We start from the raw sequence: 21,547 nt of genomic DNA on the forward strand, positions 1-21,547 counted from the left end.
ACCAGGCAACATCCTGGTAAACCTCCTCTGCACCCTCTCCAAAGCCTCCACATCCTTCCTATAATGTGGGGACCAGAACTGCACACAATACTCCAAGTGCGGCCGCACCAGAGTTTTGTACAGTTGCAACATGACGCTGCGGCTCCTAAATTCAATCCCCCTACCAATAAACGCCAAGACACCGTATGCCTTCCTAACAACCCTATCTACTTGATTTCCAACTTTCAGGGATCTATGTACACATACACCTAGATCCCTCTGTTCATCCACACTATTCAGAGTCCTACCGTTAGCCCTATACTCTACACATCTGTTATTCCTGCCAAAGTGAATTACCTCACACTTTTCCGCATTGAACTCCATCCGCCACCTCTCAGCCCAGCTCTGCAACTTGTCCAAGTCTCCCTGTAAACTATGACACCCTTCCTCACTATCTACCACACCTCCGACTTTGGTGTCATCAGCAAATTTACTAATCCACCCAGCTATACCCTCATCCAGATCATTTATAAAAATTACAAACAGCAGTGGCCCCAAAACAGATCCCTGAGGCACACCGGTTGTAACATGGTTTTGTGAAAGGGAAATCATGTTTAATCAATAAATTAGCTTTCTTTGGAGAAAGAGTATGTGTTGTGGATAAGGGGAAAAGGTGGCAGTGTTGTTCTTTGATAAGGTGCTGGATCAAAGGTGATTGTGGAAAATAAAATCTTATGGTGTAAGGGTATCATATTGGCATGTGAGCAGGTAACAGTTAGCATAAATAGGTGTTTTTCTGAGTGGTGTGCCATTGGGATCAGTCTGGGACCTTAACTCTTTGCAATTTATATGAATGACTTGGATGAAGGTATGATTGCTAAATTTGCTGATGACACAAAGATAGGTCAGAAAGTCAGTTGTGAAGATGACATGAGGCTATCAGGAATATAGATTAAGTGAGTGGGCAAAGATCTGGCAAATGGAATATAATGTGTGAAAAAGGTGAAATTGTTCTGGAAGAATAAAGAAGACTATTATCTAAATGAGAGATTGCAGAGCTTGCGTTAGGACAGAGAGGTGCAGCAAGTAATTAAGAGTTTCTATAGATTAAAAGAAGTAAACATTGGTCCTATAGAAAGTGAGTCTGGGGCATTAGTAATGGAAAATAAGGAGATGGCAGATGGAATGCTATCCTTTATGACAAGAGACCTTGAACGTAAAAGTAAGGATGTTATGCTTCAGTTATGATGTGGAGATGCTGGTGTTGGACTGGAGTAAACACAGTAAGAAGTGTCTCAACACCAGGTTAAAGTCCAACAGGTTTATTTGGTAGCACAAGCCACTAGCTTTCGGAGCGCTGCTCCTTCATCAGATAAGTGGGATTTCAGTTCACAAACAGGGCAATATAAAGACGCTATGTCTTTATATACGGTCTTGACAAGGTGGATGGGGAAAGGATTGTCCTTTTTAGGACAGATGAAGATAAATTTTCTGAGAGTTTTGCGACTTTGGAACTCTGCTTCAGAACACACTGGAGGTGGATTCACTGAATATTTTTTAGATGAAGACAAATAGATCCTTGTTAGGCAAGGGAATCCAAGATTATCGGGGATAGGTTGGTGTTGCATTTTACATTCCCATCTATCAGCCATGATCTTACTGAATTGTGGAGCAGACTCAAGGGGCCAAATGGCCTACTTGTGCTCCTATTTTGCTATGTTTGTATGTAGTGCATGAATCGCAAAAGGCTAACATGCAGATATGGCAAGTAATTACTAAAGCTAATAGAATGTAATGCAAAGAATGTGAGGGGAATTGAGTACAAAAATAGAGGTTAAGCTTCAGTTATACAGGTACTGATGAGATCAGATCTGAAGTAGTGTGTATAGTATTGGCCTACTTATTAAGGGGAGCAGTTGGAAGCAGTTTATTGGGCTGATTCCTGGATTTCCATTCATATTCCATGCTTTTGCATATCAAGTAAAATTTTGTTCTGTTTTATATTCTAGGCAACAGCAAGAACTAACCCGTGACCCTGTCATTCTGAACGCTCTAATGCACATTTGCAAGACGATGCACGATTCTGTCAAGTAAGACACAATTCTTCACGGCAGTAATTTAAAAATATCTTTTAGGAACAGTGATGAAATCTTAATATTGCTCTATCTGAAAAGTTGTTTCCCAATTTTGGAAGAATTGGTTCTCCTCTTCCTCAACCTTTGTTTCACTCCCAGGTGAAATCTATACTAGTTTTTATGCAAATAATCAATGAATCCCTACAGTGCAGAAGGAGGCCAAAATTCATTAATAAATCTGCTTGGGTTTCTTCCAGGTGCTCTAGTTTCCTCCCAGAGGCCAAAGATGTCTAGGTTAGATAGATGCTAACTTGTCCCTTTAGTGTTCCAAAAATGTCTGTTAGGTGGATTGGGCATAGTAAATGCATGGAGTTCTAAGGGTAGCGTGGAGGGGAAGGCCTGGATAGGGTATTCTTTTGGAGAGTCAGTGTGGACTTGTTGGGCCAAATGGCCCCTTTGTGCACTGTAGGGATTCTGTGGTTCACTGATCCTATTGGAACAATAAATATTTGCAATATTTTTACTTCACAAACATTAAAAGCATCATGCTAATATAAAACATGCATGGATGGAAGAAATAATCACAAACATCTATCGCGTCAACCTATTCTGAGTAACTGAGTTAATAAACTTAATTTGGATCTTCTGGTGCAGCACTTTTTTGGATTTATTGTATGTTAGTGTTGAGGAAAAGTTGCTCTTTAGTCAGCCCAATTCAGTGGCAGCCAGGATGCCAGCATAGTTGCTTCACAACGTCAGGACCCAGGTTTGATTCCTGGCTTGGGTCACTATCTGTGCGGAGTCTGCATGTACACCCTGTGCCTGCGTGGGCTTCCTCCACAGTCTGAAAGATGTGGTTAGGTGCATTGGCCATGCTAAATTCTCTGAGTGCTAGCCACTGTGCCTTCTTCCAAATTGGAATTGTTTTCCTTATATAGCCAACTATTATTGGGAATTGCCTATTTTGTTGTAATCTTGTTTAGATCAAGAGAATAAATGTATTTTTTGATCTTATTGGTTTTGTTTGAATCATAGAAACCCTGTAGTACGGAAAGAAGTCATTCGGCCTGTCGAGTCTGCACTGAACACACTACCACCCAGGCCCTACCTCCATATTTACCCACTAATCCCTCTAACCTACACATCTCAGAACACTAAGGACAACTTTTTTTTAACGTGGCCAATCAACCCGCACATCCATGGACTGTGGGAGGAAACTGGAGCACCCAGACAAAACCCACATAGACACGAGGAGAATGTGCAAACTCCACACAGTTTAGGCTTTCAATAAATTCTGAATTAAGAATTTGGGGGTTTTCTTTTAACTTTGTGTTCTCACTTTTTACTAAAGTGCTTTAACATTGGAAGATGAGAAAAGGAGTTTGGCTGTTCTAATCAGTGGATTTATCAGAATGGTGAGTGCTTCATTCTGATACAAACTGGATGTATGGAAATTTAAAAAAATGTCTTCATTGCTGCTGAGTGAAATATACCAACTTTTAGAAAAGGGATATTTTCAAGAATAAATTGGTGTTGAGCTTCAATGGAGAGGTGCACATCTTAAACTCTGTTGCATGAAGGGCTTCATCACATAGTTGTTGCTTTTTCCTTTTGTTATTTCTAAAAACTCTTATTTTATATTTTTAAAAATATGAAGTATATTTGTATAAGTATTAAAGTTCCCAGCTGAAGGATACAAGCCAGCAACATGCATCTGGGTTCAACTTCTAAAACAAACTCACCTTGCTGCATATAACAGTAACTAAAGACCCGATGTTCCTCTATCAATGGAAATTACTGCAGCTGGATGAAGCCATTGTGAGGAGCAGATATGAGAATTAGGTTTTAGATTTTTTTTAAATGTAAATCAAGTACAAAGTATAAGCTTGACTTTTTATGATGAAACTTTAAGATAAGAACTAAATTGTTCCAATGTTGATGTGCAAAAGCTTAATCACAGAAAATCTGTGAATCTTCGTAAAGATTCAACAAAAGATCTTAAGTTCATAAGATATAGGAACAGAAGTAGGCCATTCGATCATGACTGACATGCCCCTCGTTCCTGCCTTCTCCCCATAACCTTTCAACCCATTACCAATTAAAAATCTGTCTAACTCCTCAAATTTACTCACTGTCCCAGCGTCCACCGCACTTTGGGGTCGCGAATTCCACAGATTCACAATCCTTTGGGAGAACTAGTTTCTCCTCAACACTGTTTTAAATTTGCTGCCCCTTATCCTAAGACAATCGCTTCTCGTCCTAGAGTGCCCCACAAGAGGAAGCATCCACTCCACGTCCACTTTATCCATACCATATCATCTTGTATCTCAATTTGATTTCCCTCCATTCTTCTAAATTGTAGGGAGTAAAGGCCTAAACAGTTCAGTCTCTCTTCATATGACAAACCTCTCATCTCTGGAATCAATCTAGTGATCCTCCTCTGAACTGCCTCTGAAAGATGATGAGAAGCTGAGTAAATTAGGGCAATGGAATTCAGAAGACCAGGAAGTGATCTTACTGAAATCAACAATATTTTGAAGGGGTTTGACAGGGTTGATTCCTCTGACTGGGGAATCTAGAACACGGGCCACAAACTCTGGACAAGAGGCCAATTGTTTAGGGCGGAGATGAGAAATTTCTTCACTCCAAAAAGGTTGTGAATGTTTGGCATTCTGTGTTGCAGAGGGTTCTGGATGCTCCATTGTTAAACACATTCAAGGTTGAGTTGGATAGATTTTTAAACTCTTTGGGAAATCAAGGTATATAAACATTGGTTAAACAAGTTATGTTGAGGTCAAAGATCAACCATGATGTTACTGGATTCGCAGAGCAGCCTCAGTGCCATTAAACATCAAAACACAGGGGGTAGGAGTAGATCATTTGGCCCATCAAGCCTACTCTGGCATTCTTCAGATCATGGCTAGTCACCTACATCAATGCCACTTTCCTGTATTATCTCCAAACCCCTCAAAGGTCACAGAGGTTTACAACATGGAAACAGGCCCTTTGGCCCACTTTGTCCATTCGTATCCAGAAATGTATGAATCTCTGTCTTGAACATGTTCAGTGACTGATCCTTCACAGTCCTCACAGGTAGAGAATTCCAAAGATTCATCATCCTCTGATTAAACTTCTTCACATTTCAGTTTAAAATGGCCTGCCCTTATTCTGAGACTGTGTTCCTGTATCCAGAGTCTTTACAGTAAGAGATCTCACAGCACCAGGTTAAAGTCCAATAGGTTTATTTGGTAGCACAAGTCACAAGCTTATAGAGCACTGCCCTTTCATCAGATGAGTGGGAGTTCTGTTCACAAATGGGTATATATAGACACAAACTCAACAGACTGATCAAGACCTTTGATCCAGACTTTCAGAGCACCCTCCATGCTCTCATCCCACATACTGTCTGCATTGGAGATCTCTACTGCCTCCTGAAGATACACAAGGCAAACACATCCAGCCATCCCATCATATCAGGCAATAGGACCCTGTCTGAGAACCTCTCTGGCTACATTGAGGGCATCCTGAACCCATTGTACAAAGAACCCCCAGCTTTTGTGGCGATACTACAGACTTCCTACAGAAACTCAGCATATATGAAGCAGTTGAACCAGGGACACTCCTCGTCACAATGGATGTCTCGGCACTCTACACCAACATCCCCCACGACGATGGCATTGCTGTAACTGCCTCAGTACTCAACGCCGAAGGCTGCCAGTTTCCAGATGCAATTTTACAACTCATCTGCTTCATCCTGGACCACAATGTCTTCATCTTCAACAACCAGTTCTTCATCCAGGCACACGGAACAGCCACGGGGACCAAGTTCGCACCTCAATATGCCAACATCTTTATGCACAGGTTCAAACAAGATTTCTTCACTGCACAGGATCTTCAACCAATGCTATACACTAGATACATCGATGACATTTTCTTCCTTTGGACTCATGGTGAACAATCACTGAAACAACTATATGATGATATCAACAAGTTCCATCCCAACATTAGACTCACCATGGACTATTCCCCAGAATCAGTTGCGTTCTTGGGGACGCGCATCTCTATCAAGGATACCACTTCAGCACTTCACCATACTGCAAGCGATGCTCCACTTCTCCAGCTTCCGCCTTAAACACGTTAAAGAAGCCATCCCCTACGGACAAGCCCTCCGTATACACAAGATCTGCTCAGATGAGGAGGATCGTAATAGATACCTCCAGACGCTGAAAGATGCTCTCGTAAGAACAGGATATGGTGCTTGACTCATCAATCAACAGTTCCGATGTGCCACGGCAAAAAACCATGCCGACCTCCTCAGAAGACAACATAGGACACGCCGGACAGTACCCTTCGTCGTCCAGTATTTCCCTGGAGCGGAGGAGCTACGACATTTTCTCCAGAGCCTTCAACATGTCATTGATGAAGACAAACATCTCGCCAGGGCTATTCCCACATTCCCACATCCCCACTTCTTGCCTTCAAACAACCGCACGACCTTAAATAGACCATTGTCTGCAGCAAACTACCCAGCCTTCAGGAGAACAGTGACCACAACACCACACATCCGTGCCACAGCAACCTCTGCAAGACATGCCAGATGCCGCCATCTCACATGAGAATACCATCCACCAGGTACACAGTACATACTCTTGCAACTCAGCCAACGTTGCCTACCTGATACGCTGCAGGAAAGGATGTCCCGAGGCATAGTACATTGGGAAGACCGTGCAGACACTAGGACACCGGATGAATGAACACCGCTGGACAATCACCAGGCAGGAGCATTCTGTTCCTGGTGGGGAACACTTCAGCAGACATGGGCATTTAGCCTCGGATCTTCAGGGAAACGTTCTCCAAGCGGCCTTTATGACACATGACAATGCAAAATTGTTGAGCAGAAATGGATAGCCAAGTTCCGCACGGATGGACATAGAACACTATGGCACAAACAGGCCCTTCAGCCCACCAGTTGCGCCGATCACATCTATACCTACCAAACCATAGAACTATCTGTAACTCCCAATCCCATTAAATCCCATGTACTCATCCAGAAGTCTCTTAAAAGACCCCAGCGAGTTCGCCTCCACCACCACCGACGGCAGCCGATTCCATTCACTCACCACCCTCTGAGTGAAAGACTTACCCCTAACATCTCCTCTGTACTTGCTTCCCAGCACCTTAAACCTGTGTCCTCTCGTAGCGACCATTTCAGCCCTGGGAAATAGCCTCCCAGAATCCACCCTATCTATTCCTCTCAACATTTTATAAACCTCTATCAGGTCGCTTCTCAACCTTCGTCTCTCCAGGGAGAAGAGACCCAGCTCCCTCAACCTATCTTTATAAGGCATGCCTCCCAATCCAGGCAACATCCTTGTAAATTTCCTCTGCACCCTCTCAATAGCTTCCACATCCTTCCTGTAGTGAGGCGACCAGAACTGCGCACAGTACTCCCTCCAAGTGGGGTCTGACAAGGGTCTCAAAGTTGCAGCATTACCTCCCGACTCCTAAACTTAATCCCTCGATTAATGAAGGCCAGTACACCATACGCCTTCTTGACCATATCCTCCACCTGCGAGGCCGATTTAAGAGACCTATGGACCCGGACCCCAAGATCCTTCTGCTCCTCAACGCTGCTAAGACTCCTACCCTTGATATCGTACTCCTTCATCCCATTGGTCCTGCCAAAATGGACCACTACACATTTATCTGCGTTGAAGTCCATCTGCCACTTCTCCGCCTAGTCTTGCATCCTATCTATGTCACACTGCAACCTCTGACATCCCTCCAGAATATCCACATGAGGACGGCCTTAACCGGGATCTTGGGTTCATGTCACACTATTTGTAACTTCCACGACTTGCCTGGGCTTGTAAAATCTCACTAACTGTCCTGGCTGGAGACGATACCCATCTCTTTAACCTGTGCTTCATCCTCCCTCCACTCATGTTGTCTGTGCCTTTAAGACTTTTTTTTAACCTGTAAAGACTCACATTCCAACCATTATCTTGTAAATTGAGTTTGTGTCTTTATATGACCTGTTTATGAATAGACCTCCCACTCATCTGATGAAGGAACAGCACTCCAAAAGCTTGTGGCTTGTGCTACAAATAAACCTGTTGGACTTTAAACTGCTCTAAAGCCCCCTCATGAAGAAGGCCAACATACCATTTACCTTGCTAACTGCTTGCTGTGCCTGTACATTAACTTTTAATGACGCACGAACAAGGACACGTGGATTGTTTTAACACTTCCCAACCTCACACCATTTCAGGAATACTCTGCTTTCTGTTTTCTACCAAAGTAGATAATTTCACACCTTATTCACATTATATTCTACATAAGAACATAAGAAATAGGAGTAGGCCATCTAGCCCTTCGAGCCTGCCCCGCCACTCAATAAGATCATGGCTGATCTGTCGTGGCTCAGTTCCACTTTCCCGCCCTCTCCCCATAACCCTTAATCCCCTTGCCTATTAAAAACCTATCAACCTGCGTCTTAAAAATATTTAGTGAGGCAGCCTCCACCACTTCAACGGGCAGAGAATTCCAGAGATTCACCACCCTTTGAGTGAAGAAGTTCCTCCTCAACTCCGTTCTAAACCGCACCCCCTTTATCTTGAGGCTGTGCCCTCTAGTCCTACTGTCCTTTCTGAGCGGGAAGAGCCTCTCCACCTCTATCCTATCCATCCCATTCATCATCATATACGTCTCAATGAGATCTCCCCTCATTCTTCTAAACTCTAACGAGTACAAGCCTAGTTTATTCAGTCTTTCCTCATAGCTCAACCCCCTCAACTCCGGCATCAGCCTAGTAAACCTCCTCTGCACTCCCTCCAAGGCCAAAATATCCTTGCGCAAGCACGGCGACCAAAACTGCACACAGTACTCCAGCTGCGGCCTCACCAATGCCCTATACAGCTGCAGCAAGACCTCCCTACTTTTATATTCAATCCCCCTCGCCATGAAGGCCAGCATCCCATTCGCCTTCCTGACCACCTGCTGCACCTGCAAGCTGGGTTTTTGCGACTCATGCACAAGGACCCCGAGGTCCCTCTGCACCGTCGCCTGCTGCAGTTTTTCGCCACGTAAGTAATAGTCCTTCCTACCATTATGCCTACCAAAGTGGACAATATTCTGTCTGTCATGTTCTTGCCAATTCACGTAGCCTCTTTGCAACATGGAACCACTCATTCCATCTAGTTTTGTGTCATCAGCAAATTTGGTTCCATTGGTCTATTCCTGTTTCTATTTCAAATGTAATACAGGGATCCAAAATGTTTCAAGGGATGCAGCAAATTCCTAATAATTCAGAGATCTTTTCACATAAAAATAATTAGTACAAGCAAAAGGGGAGTTATGTCACAATCTGCAATGCAGTGCATTGTGTGAATGTTTTACTAATGCAAGTCAAAGCACACGCTGCATTTAATTGTTGTTTTCTGATCATATTTTCTCCTCTTTCATCCTTTGCTTAAGGAATCTAAAGCACCATGTAGTTCCCTTCTAATAGAAACAGCTACGCTTTGTCATTGCTGTCCTGAATGATTGCTAAGAAGCACCCAAAGGCAAGTTAGATGGATGATCCTCTGACCATTCTCTCTGGGTGGAATATTTAAACTCCACCCAATCCTAAATTACAGCACATCATAACATCCCGCTGTGATACATTAAAGTGCAAAGCACTCCTGCTTCTATCATTGTTTTTGATGAGTTTATTTTGTAAGCCGTGGTTTGTGCTCATCTGAAGTTTACATCCACTGTAGTTTTGACGCTTAGAAGGAACTTGTATTTTTCTCTTCTATTGAATGAACAGGTTTCATTTGGTCGTGACTTTGAACAGCAGCTAAGCTTTTACGTGGAAGCCAGATCGACATTTTGCAACTTGGAGTCTGTTCTTGTCCAGCTGACCCATGTGAGTAGACAGTGGTCACAAAGATCAAATATAAATTTATATTCTAGCTGAGCCTCTATCATTTCACTCAGCTCCTGAACCTGTGCTCAGAAGTGCATTGATCCAGTATCAATTATTGGTATAACACAGTAATTGTGGCTATTTTAGTTTCCAATGTATTGTAATTTCTGAGTATTTCAGGAGGGGGCAGTGTTAGTCAAAGCATGTTTTAAGTTTGTCAATTGCTTCTTCTGTTTATTCAGTGCTTAAGTGTCAGTTACTGCAAACTGCAGCACAATAAAGATTTTAGATTCCATAAAGTTATTTGAATTTCAATCAAAATGTGATCAAATTGATTAGTTAAAAACGCAAAAGTTAAATTAGAATGCCTGAACCTGAATTTGATATAATTTTGTAATTCACTCAATTTTTGTAAAACCAGTTTTGATTTTTGTGATTAAAAAGCACTGGGTGATGTTGAAATATCTTTCTGGAAAGTATGTGAACATACAGTTCTTGTGTTTGTTTCTGTAAAGTGTGTGAATCAGCTTGCAATGGAAACCAGGAAAGTTATGAAAGGCAATCACTCCACAAAAACAGCAGCATTTGTGAGGGTGAGTGTTAAACTTCATTACTGTTCACACAAGTCTAACCTATAATGTTGACCTCTAATCCCACAATCATAATTGTAGCTATTTACTCATATTTAATTAATTTTCTGTTTGTTTTTACTGGCTGTTTTCCTGAAGGTATGTACTGGGGTACAGTTCAGTGCACATTCTCCACATGTCCAAGTGCCCTTTTATTTATGTATTTACCTCAATATTCATTGGCCTATTTAGCTAGGGCATTGCACCCGTGTCCAGTTTTGATATTACCCCTTGTTTCCACATGCACACCTCCCACAAGCATCATCAGATCGAGATCAATCCAAAAACAAAGTTTTTCTTTTTTAAACGGTGCCTGGAAGTCAGGTGTTGTACCTTTATGCTGCCCTAACTGAGCTAAGTTAAAATTCAGTAGACTGGAGATCAGAACGGGGACCTTCTGGTCTGCGTGACGCAGGTGCCTGCCAAGGAGAAGGGGAAACCTTTTTTATTTCATTTACTCTCTCAGCTTCCTTCGACACGAGAGTAATCAGACGTATTTCTGCTTTAGAGTAAATTGGGGCGATGTTTCTATTTTTGCACTACCCAACAGCTGCATTACTGCCATTCTGATCTCACCAGCCTCCTTCCCACTAACACAGCTTCAACCCAGTTCTCTGACTCCACACCATGATGTAATAAATGAATGATCTTTCTACTCAGACTGGCTAACCTTGCAATCCCGCCAACTTTAGGGTCTGGAGAAGGGAGAAGAGGTAGAATTTCATAACAATGAGAGCAAGTTGCTTTTTATTTTATTTGTCTCCGTGTAGACTTTGTTTAGAATTGTAATATCTTTATCCAAGTCTGTTATCTCAAACTGTATTATATCTTTGTCAGGACAAAAATGCACATCAAAGGCTTTAAAAGAAAAAGTTGCTTTCAAATATAAAATTCTCCTGAGTGGAACTTGTGAAAATGAAGCAGTATTTGAACACTTCATTAACCAGATTAGCCAGGTACTAATCAGTGTGGTAATAAGTCAGAAGTGTATCATAGCTTATCAGCCCTTGTGTAATTATTAAAATTTCAACACAGGAGTGATGAAATATTCAGTACAAAGAAAATTACAGCATAGGAACAGGCCCTTCGGTCCTCCAAACCTGCACTGACTGAACTAAAACCCCCTACCCTTCCATGGAGTATTTTCATGGTATTTGATAATGGCTTTTTATTAAACAATCAAGTGAGTTTCTTCAGGGTCCAGAAGTGGCAGGAAATCCTTGCATTTGTTTGAGCAGCAAGTAGATTTTAGTGAGCTCACGGGTAGTTTTTGATTTAAGTTATTGCGCCAAGATCTCTGAGCAAAAGAGGAAACGTTATGTCTGAATTGCGCAAGCCAGGATTTTACTGTCAAGGTGAGCTCTGTATGTTGTGAGCTTAGGAAAATCAGAAGAGTGGATTTCCTGAATGCCCAAGAATTTAACTCCGTGTCCCTGAAGCAACGCTTTATACTGCAGGCAGGCTTGATTGATAAACTGGAGGCCTTTCAGCTGGAAAGGCTGATATACTGGGAATTGAGAGATTGCCAGGAAGAAGGGGGTTCAGTGTTTTTTTTTATTCATTTGTGGGACATGGGCGTCGCTGGTTGACCAGCATTTATTGTCCATCCCTAGTTGCCTGAGGGCAGTTGAGAGTCAACCACATTGCTGTGGCTTGAGTCGCATGTCGGCTAGACCATGTACAGACAGATTTCCTTTCCTAAAGTGTGGGCAGAGAGACGACACAGTTTTGGGGGTTCGTGGGTTGCAGGGGTGATGATGGAAGTGGTTTACTGAGTAGCACTTGCTGCTCCCGGTCCACAAGTGACCTCCTTTCAAGCTGTTTCCTGAGGCCCAGGAAATCTGATCACAAACAGTTGGAGCATCAGTGTTAAAATAAAGGCATACAGCCTCAATGACCAAGCCAGTACTTGTGGGCTAGCTACTCCCACAAGCTCAAATCATTGAGTATATTCATGACTGCCAGCAACCGATTTCTACTCCCAGCACCTTATCCTGTTTCCAATTCAACCAAAGGTAGGCAATTTCAATTCCTATTCCAGATTGTTTCACTTCCAACTCCTACATGACTCAGCATTTTTCAATCAAAAACTAGCTCTTCTAAAATAGGAGGAGGCCATTCAGTTCATCAAGTTGGTCTAGCCCTTCAATGCGATGATGCTTATCTTCTACTTCAACATCATTAACCTGCACTGTGCCCATATCCCTTGATATTTTTAATATGTAGAAATCAGTTGTTGGCAATCATGAATATACTCAGTGATTTGAGCTTCTGTGACCCTCTGGGGCAGAGTGTTCTGAAGATTCATCATTCTCTGAGCGATCCAATCCCCCCTCATTTCATTCTGAAATGGTCAGCCTCATCTCCTGGCCAGGGGGAAACAGTCTCCTCATATTTACCCTGTTGAGCCCCAATCTTCAAAATAAACATCGAGGTTGATGAAACTGGGAAAACAAAATAAAAATGGTACACGTGAGAAATAAAAATTAAACAGAAACCGAGAGCTTCCACTTCCTGGAGGTTGTATCCCAGAAGGTGTGGTGCGGGAGTCTTCACAAGGCACAGCACAAGGATTGTACGGGAACATCCTGGGAAGGTCAGACTGTTAGGAATGGGTAAACAGACCTTCCAATTAAGACCTAATTTGATGTCAGTTATTCAGTAGAAGTCACTGATATATAAAGGGGACACAGGTGGCACTGGGTGTTGAAGGAGAATTGTGTGGAGTTGAATCAGAGAAATAAAGGCAATTTATGAAGAAGCTGATCTTGTGTCTCCTTCACTGACGTACCAGCGAGAGGCACAGACATAAACTTCCAGAGGGTAATTATCCTGCACCTGGAACCATCCAAAACTCTGATTTCAATCAGAGAAAGTTAAAGTTTGTTTATTAGTCACAAGTAAAGCTTACACTAACATTGCAATGAAGTTACTGTGAAATTCCCTTAGTCGCCCCACTCCAGTGCTTGCTCGGGTCAATGCAGCCTAACCAGCACATCTTTCAGGAACTGTTTGCCAAATCGGAGCAGCTGAAAGAAATCCACACAGACACGAGGAGAACATGCAGACTCCACACGGGCAGTGACCCAAGGCCGGAATCGAACTCGGGTCTCTGGCAGTGTGAAGCAGCAATGCGAATCACTGTGCCACCGTGCCGACCCGTAAACTTCAGATGTTTCTGACCCTGACTAGATACCCAGGAAAAGTTAGAAAGATTAAAACCACTTCTAATTTGTGGGTAATTATTGTATTGCTGCTGCTCACCACCCCTCCCCACCCCAGGCACTGACCCGAGTCCCCAGCCTGATTCTAGCAATCCCCACTGCCCCCCTCATGCACATGGCTGGAATCTTTAATAATCAGCGAGTCTGAAGCTCCTATGAATTATTGGTATTCAATTGATAAATCCCAACATTGCTTACTAATTGTTGTCTGTTTGGTAACTCATTTAAATAACATAATAGACATTTTAATTGGTTTTGTCATATTTGCACACAAGAGAACATGAAAGATGAATGTTCTGCTCAAGTGTTGAAATGTCGAAGGAAATATTCTGAAGGTTCACTATATTAATCATTAGTTACTTTTAGCAAAGTTAGTTCTGAAATGACTGAGCTGCATATTGTTTCTCATAAGATTAACAAATTTTCTTTCACCAACTCGCAGGCTTGTGCTGCATATTGCTTCATTACTATCCCATCGTTGACCAGTATCTTTGCGCGCCTTAATCTGTACTTGCACTCAGGACAGATTGCTCTCGCAAATCAGTGCCTTTCGCAAGGTAAGATAAGATAATGTAAAGCTATTAATGAATGGCTAAAGGCTGACCTGTCGCCTGGATCTGATATTTTTAAAAATAATTTATGGAATGTGCCATTGCTAGCTAGGCTTGCATTTATTAGCCATCTCTAATTGCCCCTTGGGAAGTTGTTGTGAGCTGCTGCCTTGAACCACTGCAATCCATGTGATGTAGGTGTGCCCATGGAACTGTTAGGAAGTTCCAGGATTTTGACCCAGTGACAGTGAAGGAGTGGCTGATACAAGCCAGGATAGTGAGAGATTTGGAGGGGAACCTTCAGGTGGTGGCGTTCCAAGGCCCCTGCTGCCCTTGTCCTTCTAGATGATAGGATTCATGGATTTGGAAGGAGTAAGGAGCCTTGGTGAGTTCTTGCAGTGCATCTTGTAGATGGTATACACAGCTGTCACTGCTTATTGGTGATGGAGGGATTGAATGTTTGTGGAAGGGGTAGCAATCAAACAGCTGCTTTCTGGGACCATAAAATAAATGGCTGCTCAGATGATAATGCATTTGCTGTAATTTTACAAAATTCCCAAGATTCTGGAAGACCCAACAGATTACAAAACCATAAAATCTAAAATCTCTGTTCAATAAAGGAGGGACAGAAAGCAGAAAACAATAGACCATTTAGTCTACAATTAGGAAAATGTCCCAAATCCGTTATTAAGGAAGTAGTACCAGGACATTTAGAAAATCAGAATACAATTGGGCAAAGTCAACATGGTTTTATGAACAGGAAATCATGTTGAACAAATTTATTCAATCTCTTTGAGGATTTGGCGAACAGTTTGGGTGAAGGGGAGCTAGTAGATGTATTGTGGATTGCCAAAAGGTACCTGACAAGATGCCACAGAAAAGATTATTTCACAAGATAATAACTGATGATGTTGGGAGTAATGTTACCATAAATAGAGGGTTGGTTAGTCAACCATAGAGTTGAGGTAAATGGGTCATTTTCAGGTTGGCAAACTAATGAGTCAATGGCGAGCCACAGGGATTGAAACAAGGCCCTCGAATATTTATCTGTTAATAACTTGGATGAAGGGATTGACTGCATTATATTTATTGATGACACAAAGATAGGTAGGAAAAAGACTTGAGGATGCTGAGTCTGCGAAAGGATATAGGTTAAGTGAGTGAGCAAAATGTACACATCAGGAATATGGTGGGAAAATATGTCCAACTTGGCAGGAAAAATAGAAAAGCAGAATATTATTGAACTGGAGAGAAATTCCAGAATGCTCTGGTACAGAGGGATCTGAGTGTCCTTGTCCATGAATCTTAAACATTAGCATGCAGGTATGGTGAGTAATTAGGAAGGCAAATGGAATGTTGACTTTCATTGTAAATGAGATGGGGTATAAAAATAGTGAAGTCTTGTTACAATTGTGAAGGGCAATTGTGGGATAACAGCTAGACTACTACGTACAGTTTGGTCTCCATAAGCAAGGAAGATGTGTTTACATTGGAGGCAGTTCAAAGAAGATGTATATGGCTGATTCCTGGGATGGAAGAGTTTTCTGAGGAGAATGGGTTGACCCTATATTTACTGGAGTTTGGAAGAACAAGTGGGTTTATGAATCGTACAAGATTCTGAGGGGCTTGACATGGTAAACGATGAGAGGATTTTCCCCTCATGAGAATCTAGGACTGGGGTTGGTGGGGGGGAGAGCATAGTTTTAAAAACAAGTGGTCTCCTATTTAAGATTGAGTTGAGGGAGAATTTCTTCTGAGGGTTGTTAGCCTTTGGAATTCTTTTCTTCACCCTCTCACTGAGATTATAGGAGGCAGGTCATTGAATACATTTGAGTTAGATGGATTTTTGATCCACAGAAAAGTAGCCAGTTTTTGGGGCAAGCAGGAAAATGAAGTTGAGCCTGTGTCTGGGTCAGCCATGAAGTTATTGAATGATGGAGTTGGGTTGAGGGGCTGAATGGCCTGCTCCCACTCTTATGTCTTGAGTTTTTATGTAAGCTAAGGGCATTCTTATTGATACAAGTGTTTACTATCTGTAGGCATTTGCATGTGATCAAGCTTGTGTACAGCAATACATTTATGGATTAATCTTGTGATCTAATTGCTGTAGTTTTTAAATTAATTTAGATGAGTTTGTCACAAATGAGAAGGTTGCTCTGGAATGGAAACGTAAGGATTTGACAAAGGGCTGAAATTGTCAGTTTTATACGTGTTTGTGATTATATAGCCTGTGTGCTAGGGTGGGAAGTGCAAAGTGAATTAAATGGCATTACCATCACTGAATCCCACTCATCAATAACCTGGGGAATGCCATTGATCAGAAACTGAACTGGAGTAGCCAAACACACTGGACACAATTTAGGACAGGGCAGTCCACTTGAATGGCACCCCATCCACCACCTTAAACATTTGCTTCCACCATCATTGGCTCACAGTAGCAGTAGTGTGTACCATCCTCAAGATGCACTGCAGAAACTCGCCAAAGGCCCTTGAAACAGCACCTTCCAAACCCATGATTTCTACCACTGAAAAAGATAAGGACAGATGCATGGGAACACCACCAACTGCAAATTCCCCTCCAAGCCGCACTTGGAAATATATCACCATTCATTCACTGTCACTGGGTCAAAATCCTGGAACCCGCTCCCTGTGCGTATACCTAAACCACTTGGACTGCAATGGTTCAAGAATGTCTCCCTTATCATCATCTCAAGGGCAATTAGGGATGGGCAATAAATGCTGACCTAGCCAGTGATATCCACATCCAATGAACGAATAAATAAAGAAATTAGTTTCAATTGCTATACCTACAAGGTGCTGTTTTGTTAATGTAATGGGTGAATTCTGTGCCCAATACTCTGTGTGCCTTTGGGGTAGACACTCAACTCCTGTGTCCTTCAGGTCAAAATTTTTAAGCCTTTGAATTCAGGAAGTTGGCAAGTCTCCATTTTAGCATCACATCAATATTTGCAATCGAGAAACTTTATCCCTGGAAGGAGATGAGATATTGCAGTTGGCACACTCTCAATGAATTACGTGCATAGTGTCAGCTACAAAGCACCCGAATTAATTGATAATGATGTTTATTTCCTGAGTTTTCCGTGCATTTTTAAATGTTGACTGGATTGCAGGTACATATTGGCAAATGTATTTTTCTTAAAAGAATGAGTGATGTAAAACTGCTTCCTAATGTTATTGTTTGTTATGTACTCTGTTCAGGATGGTAGAAATTATTCAAAGTTGTTAATTTGTTTAAATGTGCATTAAAACATTCACGTGACTCGCTCAGCCGCTTACTCTATTCTGGGAAGTGCCTATTGGCAGGTTTGTCCACGGTGTGTGAAGACTTATTCAACTCTTTCCAATGAACCAGTGTTTGGAATTGTTTTGAATGCAGTTAATAAGTTATAAGACCATAAGATATAGGAGCAGAATTAGGCCATTCAGCCCATCATGTCTGCTCCACCATTCAATCCTGGCTGATATTTTTCTCATCCCCATTCTCGTCCCTTTTCCCCATAACCCCTGATCTTCTTAATCAAGAACCTATCTATCTCTGTCTTAAAGACACTCAATAACCTGGCCTCCACAGCCTTCTGTGGCAAAGAGTTCCATAGATTCAATACTCTCTGGCTGAAGAAATTCCTTCTCATCTCTGCTTTAAAGGATCATCCTTTTATTCTGAGGTTGTGCCCTCTGGTTCAGGTTTTTTTCCTATTAGTGGAAACATCCTCTCCACGTCCACTCTATCCAGGCCTTACAGAATCCTGTGAGCTTCAATAAGATTTCCCCTCATCTGTCTAAACTCCAATAAGTACAGACCCAGAGTCCTTGACTGTTGCTTATATGAAAAGAGGCTGGATAGGTTTGGTTTGTCTTCATTGGAGGAGAGAAGACTGAGAGGTGACTTGATTGAGGTGTACAAAATTGAGGGGTGTGGATTGAATGGATAAGGAGCAGCTGTTCCCCTTAGTTGAAGGGTGAGGTGGACATAGATTCAAGGTGAGAGGCAGGAGGTTTGGGGGGGATTTGAGGAAATACTTTTATACCCAGAGGGTGGTGACGGTCTGGAATGTGCTGCCTGGGAAGGTGGTAGAGGTGGGTTATCTCTCATTCTTTAAAAAGTACCTGGATGAGCACTTGGCACAGCATAACATTCAGGGCTGGCAGATGGGATTAGGTGGGAGTTCAGGTGTTTCTCACGTGTCTTTGCAGACTTGACAGGCTGAAGGGCCGCCTACGCCAGATGATTCTGTGAATGTACTGGACTCTATGACTTCAAGATGAACAAGAGTACTGAGTTTTATTAAGAGTAAAGTCAATCTAAGTTACATGTGGTTCTTGAATTCTGGCTCTGAAAAATAAAAATACAGCAATAACAATCAGCTGCTTCGTAAATGTTGCATTTTCCAGATATTATGTTGTGAAGTCAGGAAAAAGTAGAGTAATTGTAATCTATCCATTGTGATTTTTAAATATAGATTCTCAGAAGAAATAGCCTTGGATCATGTAAAAGGTTTTCAGTTTCTGTATAAATGTAATCCCCAAAAATTCTGAGGAAATACTTAGATTAATCTATACCTTTTACAGATTATCTTTATTTGCATAATTGTCATTGCTGAAGGATTATAATTTTTCTAAGCAGCTAATCTAATTTTTGTACCTAAATGTATAACTTGAAATCTGCGTTGGACAATATTATGTGACGAGATGCGGCAATCTTTCAACTGTCAAAATTAAGACATAAGTAGGATGGAGTGGGAAAGAAGCTAATACCCCATCTAATATAAAAACGTTAACCAAATAAATGTGCTGCTGCTTTCATTTCGATCCGACATCCCTCTGAAATGAAAAGCTATTCAATTATTTACCGAGGCTTGCGAATTAAAACTTAATTTAAATTTGCCTGATACATTATTTGTCTTCAATGTACTGTCTTTCTCCACACAGTAAGATTGTGCTCTCAGTGAACTGTTAGAGACACAGAGAGAGTGTCCAGGTGTTTAATAAAGTGAACTGGTATTAAGTCACAGGCAGTTTAAGTTGATGGCATTTGATAATCTTGCTGTATATTTGATCTTGGAAGTAGAATGCATTTGTTTTCACTGCATTTAATAAGGTATTAGCGACTCTGAGATTTCTGTTGATTTAATACATAAATTATATGATTAAATTTAGAACTCTGGCTTCTCTGCTTAAGGGCTCCCTGATCAGACATCCTCCAGTAATTTTCCACAGGCTTGTAATCTGTTCTTTTTCAGATTGTGCATTCTGCCTTGTAATGTCAGGAAGAAAGCTCCTTACTTCAGCTTACATTTTATAACACCTCTGTTTTCTAAAATTAACATGAAACAAAATAACAAATTTGGTCACTTTTTTCTAATCTACAAAATTCACATTTTCTATTTATCCAACATCTATCTTTCTACAATCATGTTTTCAAAGTTTGAGTCTTTGTTTTTCAACCTTGCAGTCCTAACATCTGGACTAGGAAATAAAATAATAATTTATTAAAGGATAGCACCTGCTCCTGGAATCTTTAGGCTTTGCTCTGATTTATCTGTAAGCCTTGGGCAGTTCACTGCCACAGGCTGGTGGTGAAGACAGCTGCTACTTCTCCCACCACTGTTACCATACTATTTTTGCTATTTAGTTTATTTATAGAAACAGGACTAAGCCATTCAGCCTAGCAAGTCTGTTTCTTCATTTAATGAGATGTTGGATAAATATATCATTTATATTAATGATTTGGGTGTGAATATAGGAGGCATGGTTAGTAAGTTTGTAGATGACACTAAGATTAGTGGCATAGTGGACATTGAAGAAACTTATCTCCAATTGCAACGGGATCTTGATCAATTGGGCCAGTGGGCTGACAAATGGCAGATGGAGTTTAATTTAGACAAATGCGAGGTGATGCATTTTGGCAGATTGAATCAGGGCAGGACTTACTCAGTTAATGGTAGGGCGTTGGGGAGAGTTACAGAACAAAGTGATGTAAGGGTATATTTTTATCGCACCTTGAAAGTGGAGTCACAGGTGGACAGAGTGGTTGCTTGGTTCATCAGTCAGAACATTGAATACAGCAGTTGGGACGTCTTGTTGAAGTTGTACAAGACATTGGTAAGGCCACACTTGGAATACTGTGTACAGTTCTGGTCACCCTATTATAGAAAGGATATTATTAAACAACAAAGAGTGCAGAAAAGATTTACTAAGATGCTACTGGGACTTGATGGTTTGAGTTATAAGGAGAGGCTGGATAGACTGGGACTTCTTTCACTGGAGTGCAGGAGGCTGAGGGCTGATCTTAGGTCTATAAAATAATGAGGGGCATAGATCAGCTAGAAAGTTAATATTTTTTCCCAAAGGTAGGGGAGCCTAAAACTAAAAGGCATAAGTTTAAGGTGAGAAGGGAGAGATACATGTGTGTCCAGAGGAGCAATTGTTTTGCACAGAGGGTGGTGAGTGTCTGGAACAAGCTGCCAGGGGACGTAGTAGAGGCGGGTACAATTTTGTCTTTTAAGAAGCATTTCAATAGTTACATCGGTAAGATGTGTATAGAGGGATATGGGCCGAATGCGGGCAATTGGGATCAGCTTAGGGGTTTTAAAAAAAAAACAAAGGGCAGCATGGATAAGTTGGGCCGAAGGGCCTGCTTCCATGCTCTAAACCTCTGACTCGATGGATGATTTGTGGCTGAAATCCATGTACCAACCTGTTGCCCATACACATTAATACCTTTGCTTAACAAAACCTTTGCTATCTCAGGTTTAAAGATAGCAGCTGGTGCCAGATCAGTTACTGTTCGTGGAAGAGGATTCCAAGCCTCTGCCACCCTTGGTGTGCCTAATTCATTGGTCAGAACATTGAATACAGGAGTTTGAATGTCTTGTTAAAGTTGTACAAGACATTGGTAAGGGCACACTTGGAATACTGTGTACAATTCTGGTCACCCTATTATTGAAAAAGTATTATTAAATTAGAAAGTGCAGAAGAGATTCACTAGGATGCCCTCAGGACTTGATGGCTTAAGCTATAAGGAGAGGCTGGATAGACTGGGACTTTTCTCTGTGCAGCATAGGAGGCTGAGGCGTAATCTTAGAGGTCTATAAAATAATGAGGGGCATAGATCAGCGGGACAGTCAATCTTTTCCCAAAGGTAGGGGAGCCTAAA

The 21,547-nt window shown here is 41.7% G+C and overlaps 1 protein-coding gene across 1 annotated transcript in view; it reads left to right on the forward strand.

The window, feature by feature from the left end:
• Window positions 1-21,547, forward strand: part of vps35l (VPS35 endosomal protein sorting factor like) — a 170,733-nt gene that overhangs the window by 89,887 nt on the left and 59,299 nt on the right. Inside the window, exons 22-26 of the mRNA XM_080207060.1 lie at window positions 1,989-2,069; window positions 3,406-3,469; window positions 9,868-9,966; window positions 10,482-10,559; window positions 14,262-14,376. Of these exons, the coding sequence (XP_080063186.1) occupies window positions 1,989-2,069; window positions 3,406-3,469; window positions 9,868-9,966; window positions 10,482-10,559; window positions 14,262-14,376 (437 nt within the window). The remainder of the gene's footprint in view (window positions 1-1,988; window positions 2,070-3,405; window positions 3,470-9,867; window positions 9,967-10,481; window positions 10,560-14,261; window positions 14,377-21,547) is intronic.

This window comes from Carcharhinus amblyrhynchos, chromosome 18 (genome assembly GCF_965287045.1).
Source record: "Carcharhinus amblyrhynchos chromosome 18, sCarAmb.v2.hapA, whole genome shotgun sequence".
NCBI lineage: Eukaryota > Metazoa > Chordata > Chondrichthyes > Carcharhiniformes > Carcharhinidae > Carcharhinus > Carcharhinus amblyrhynchos.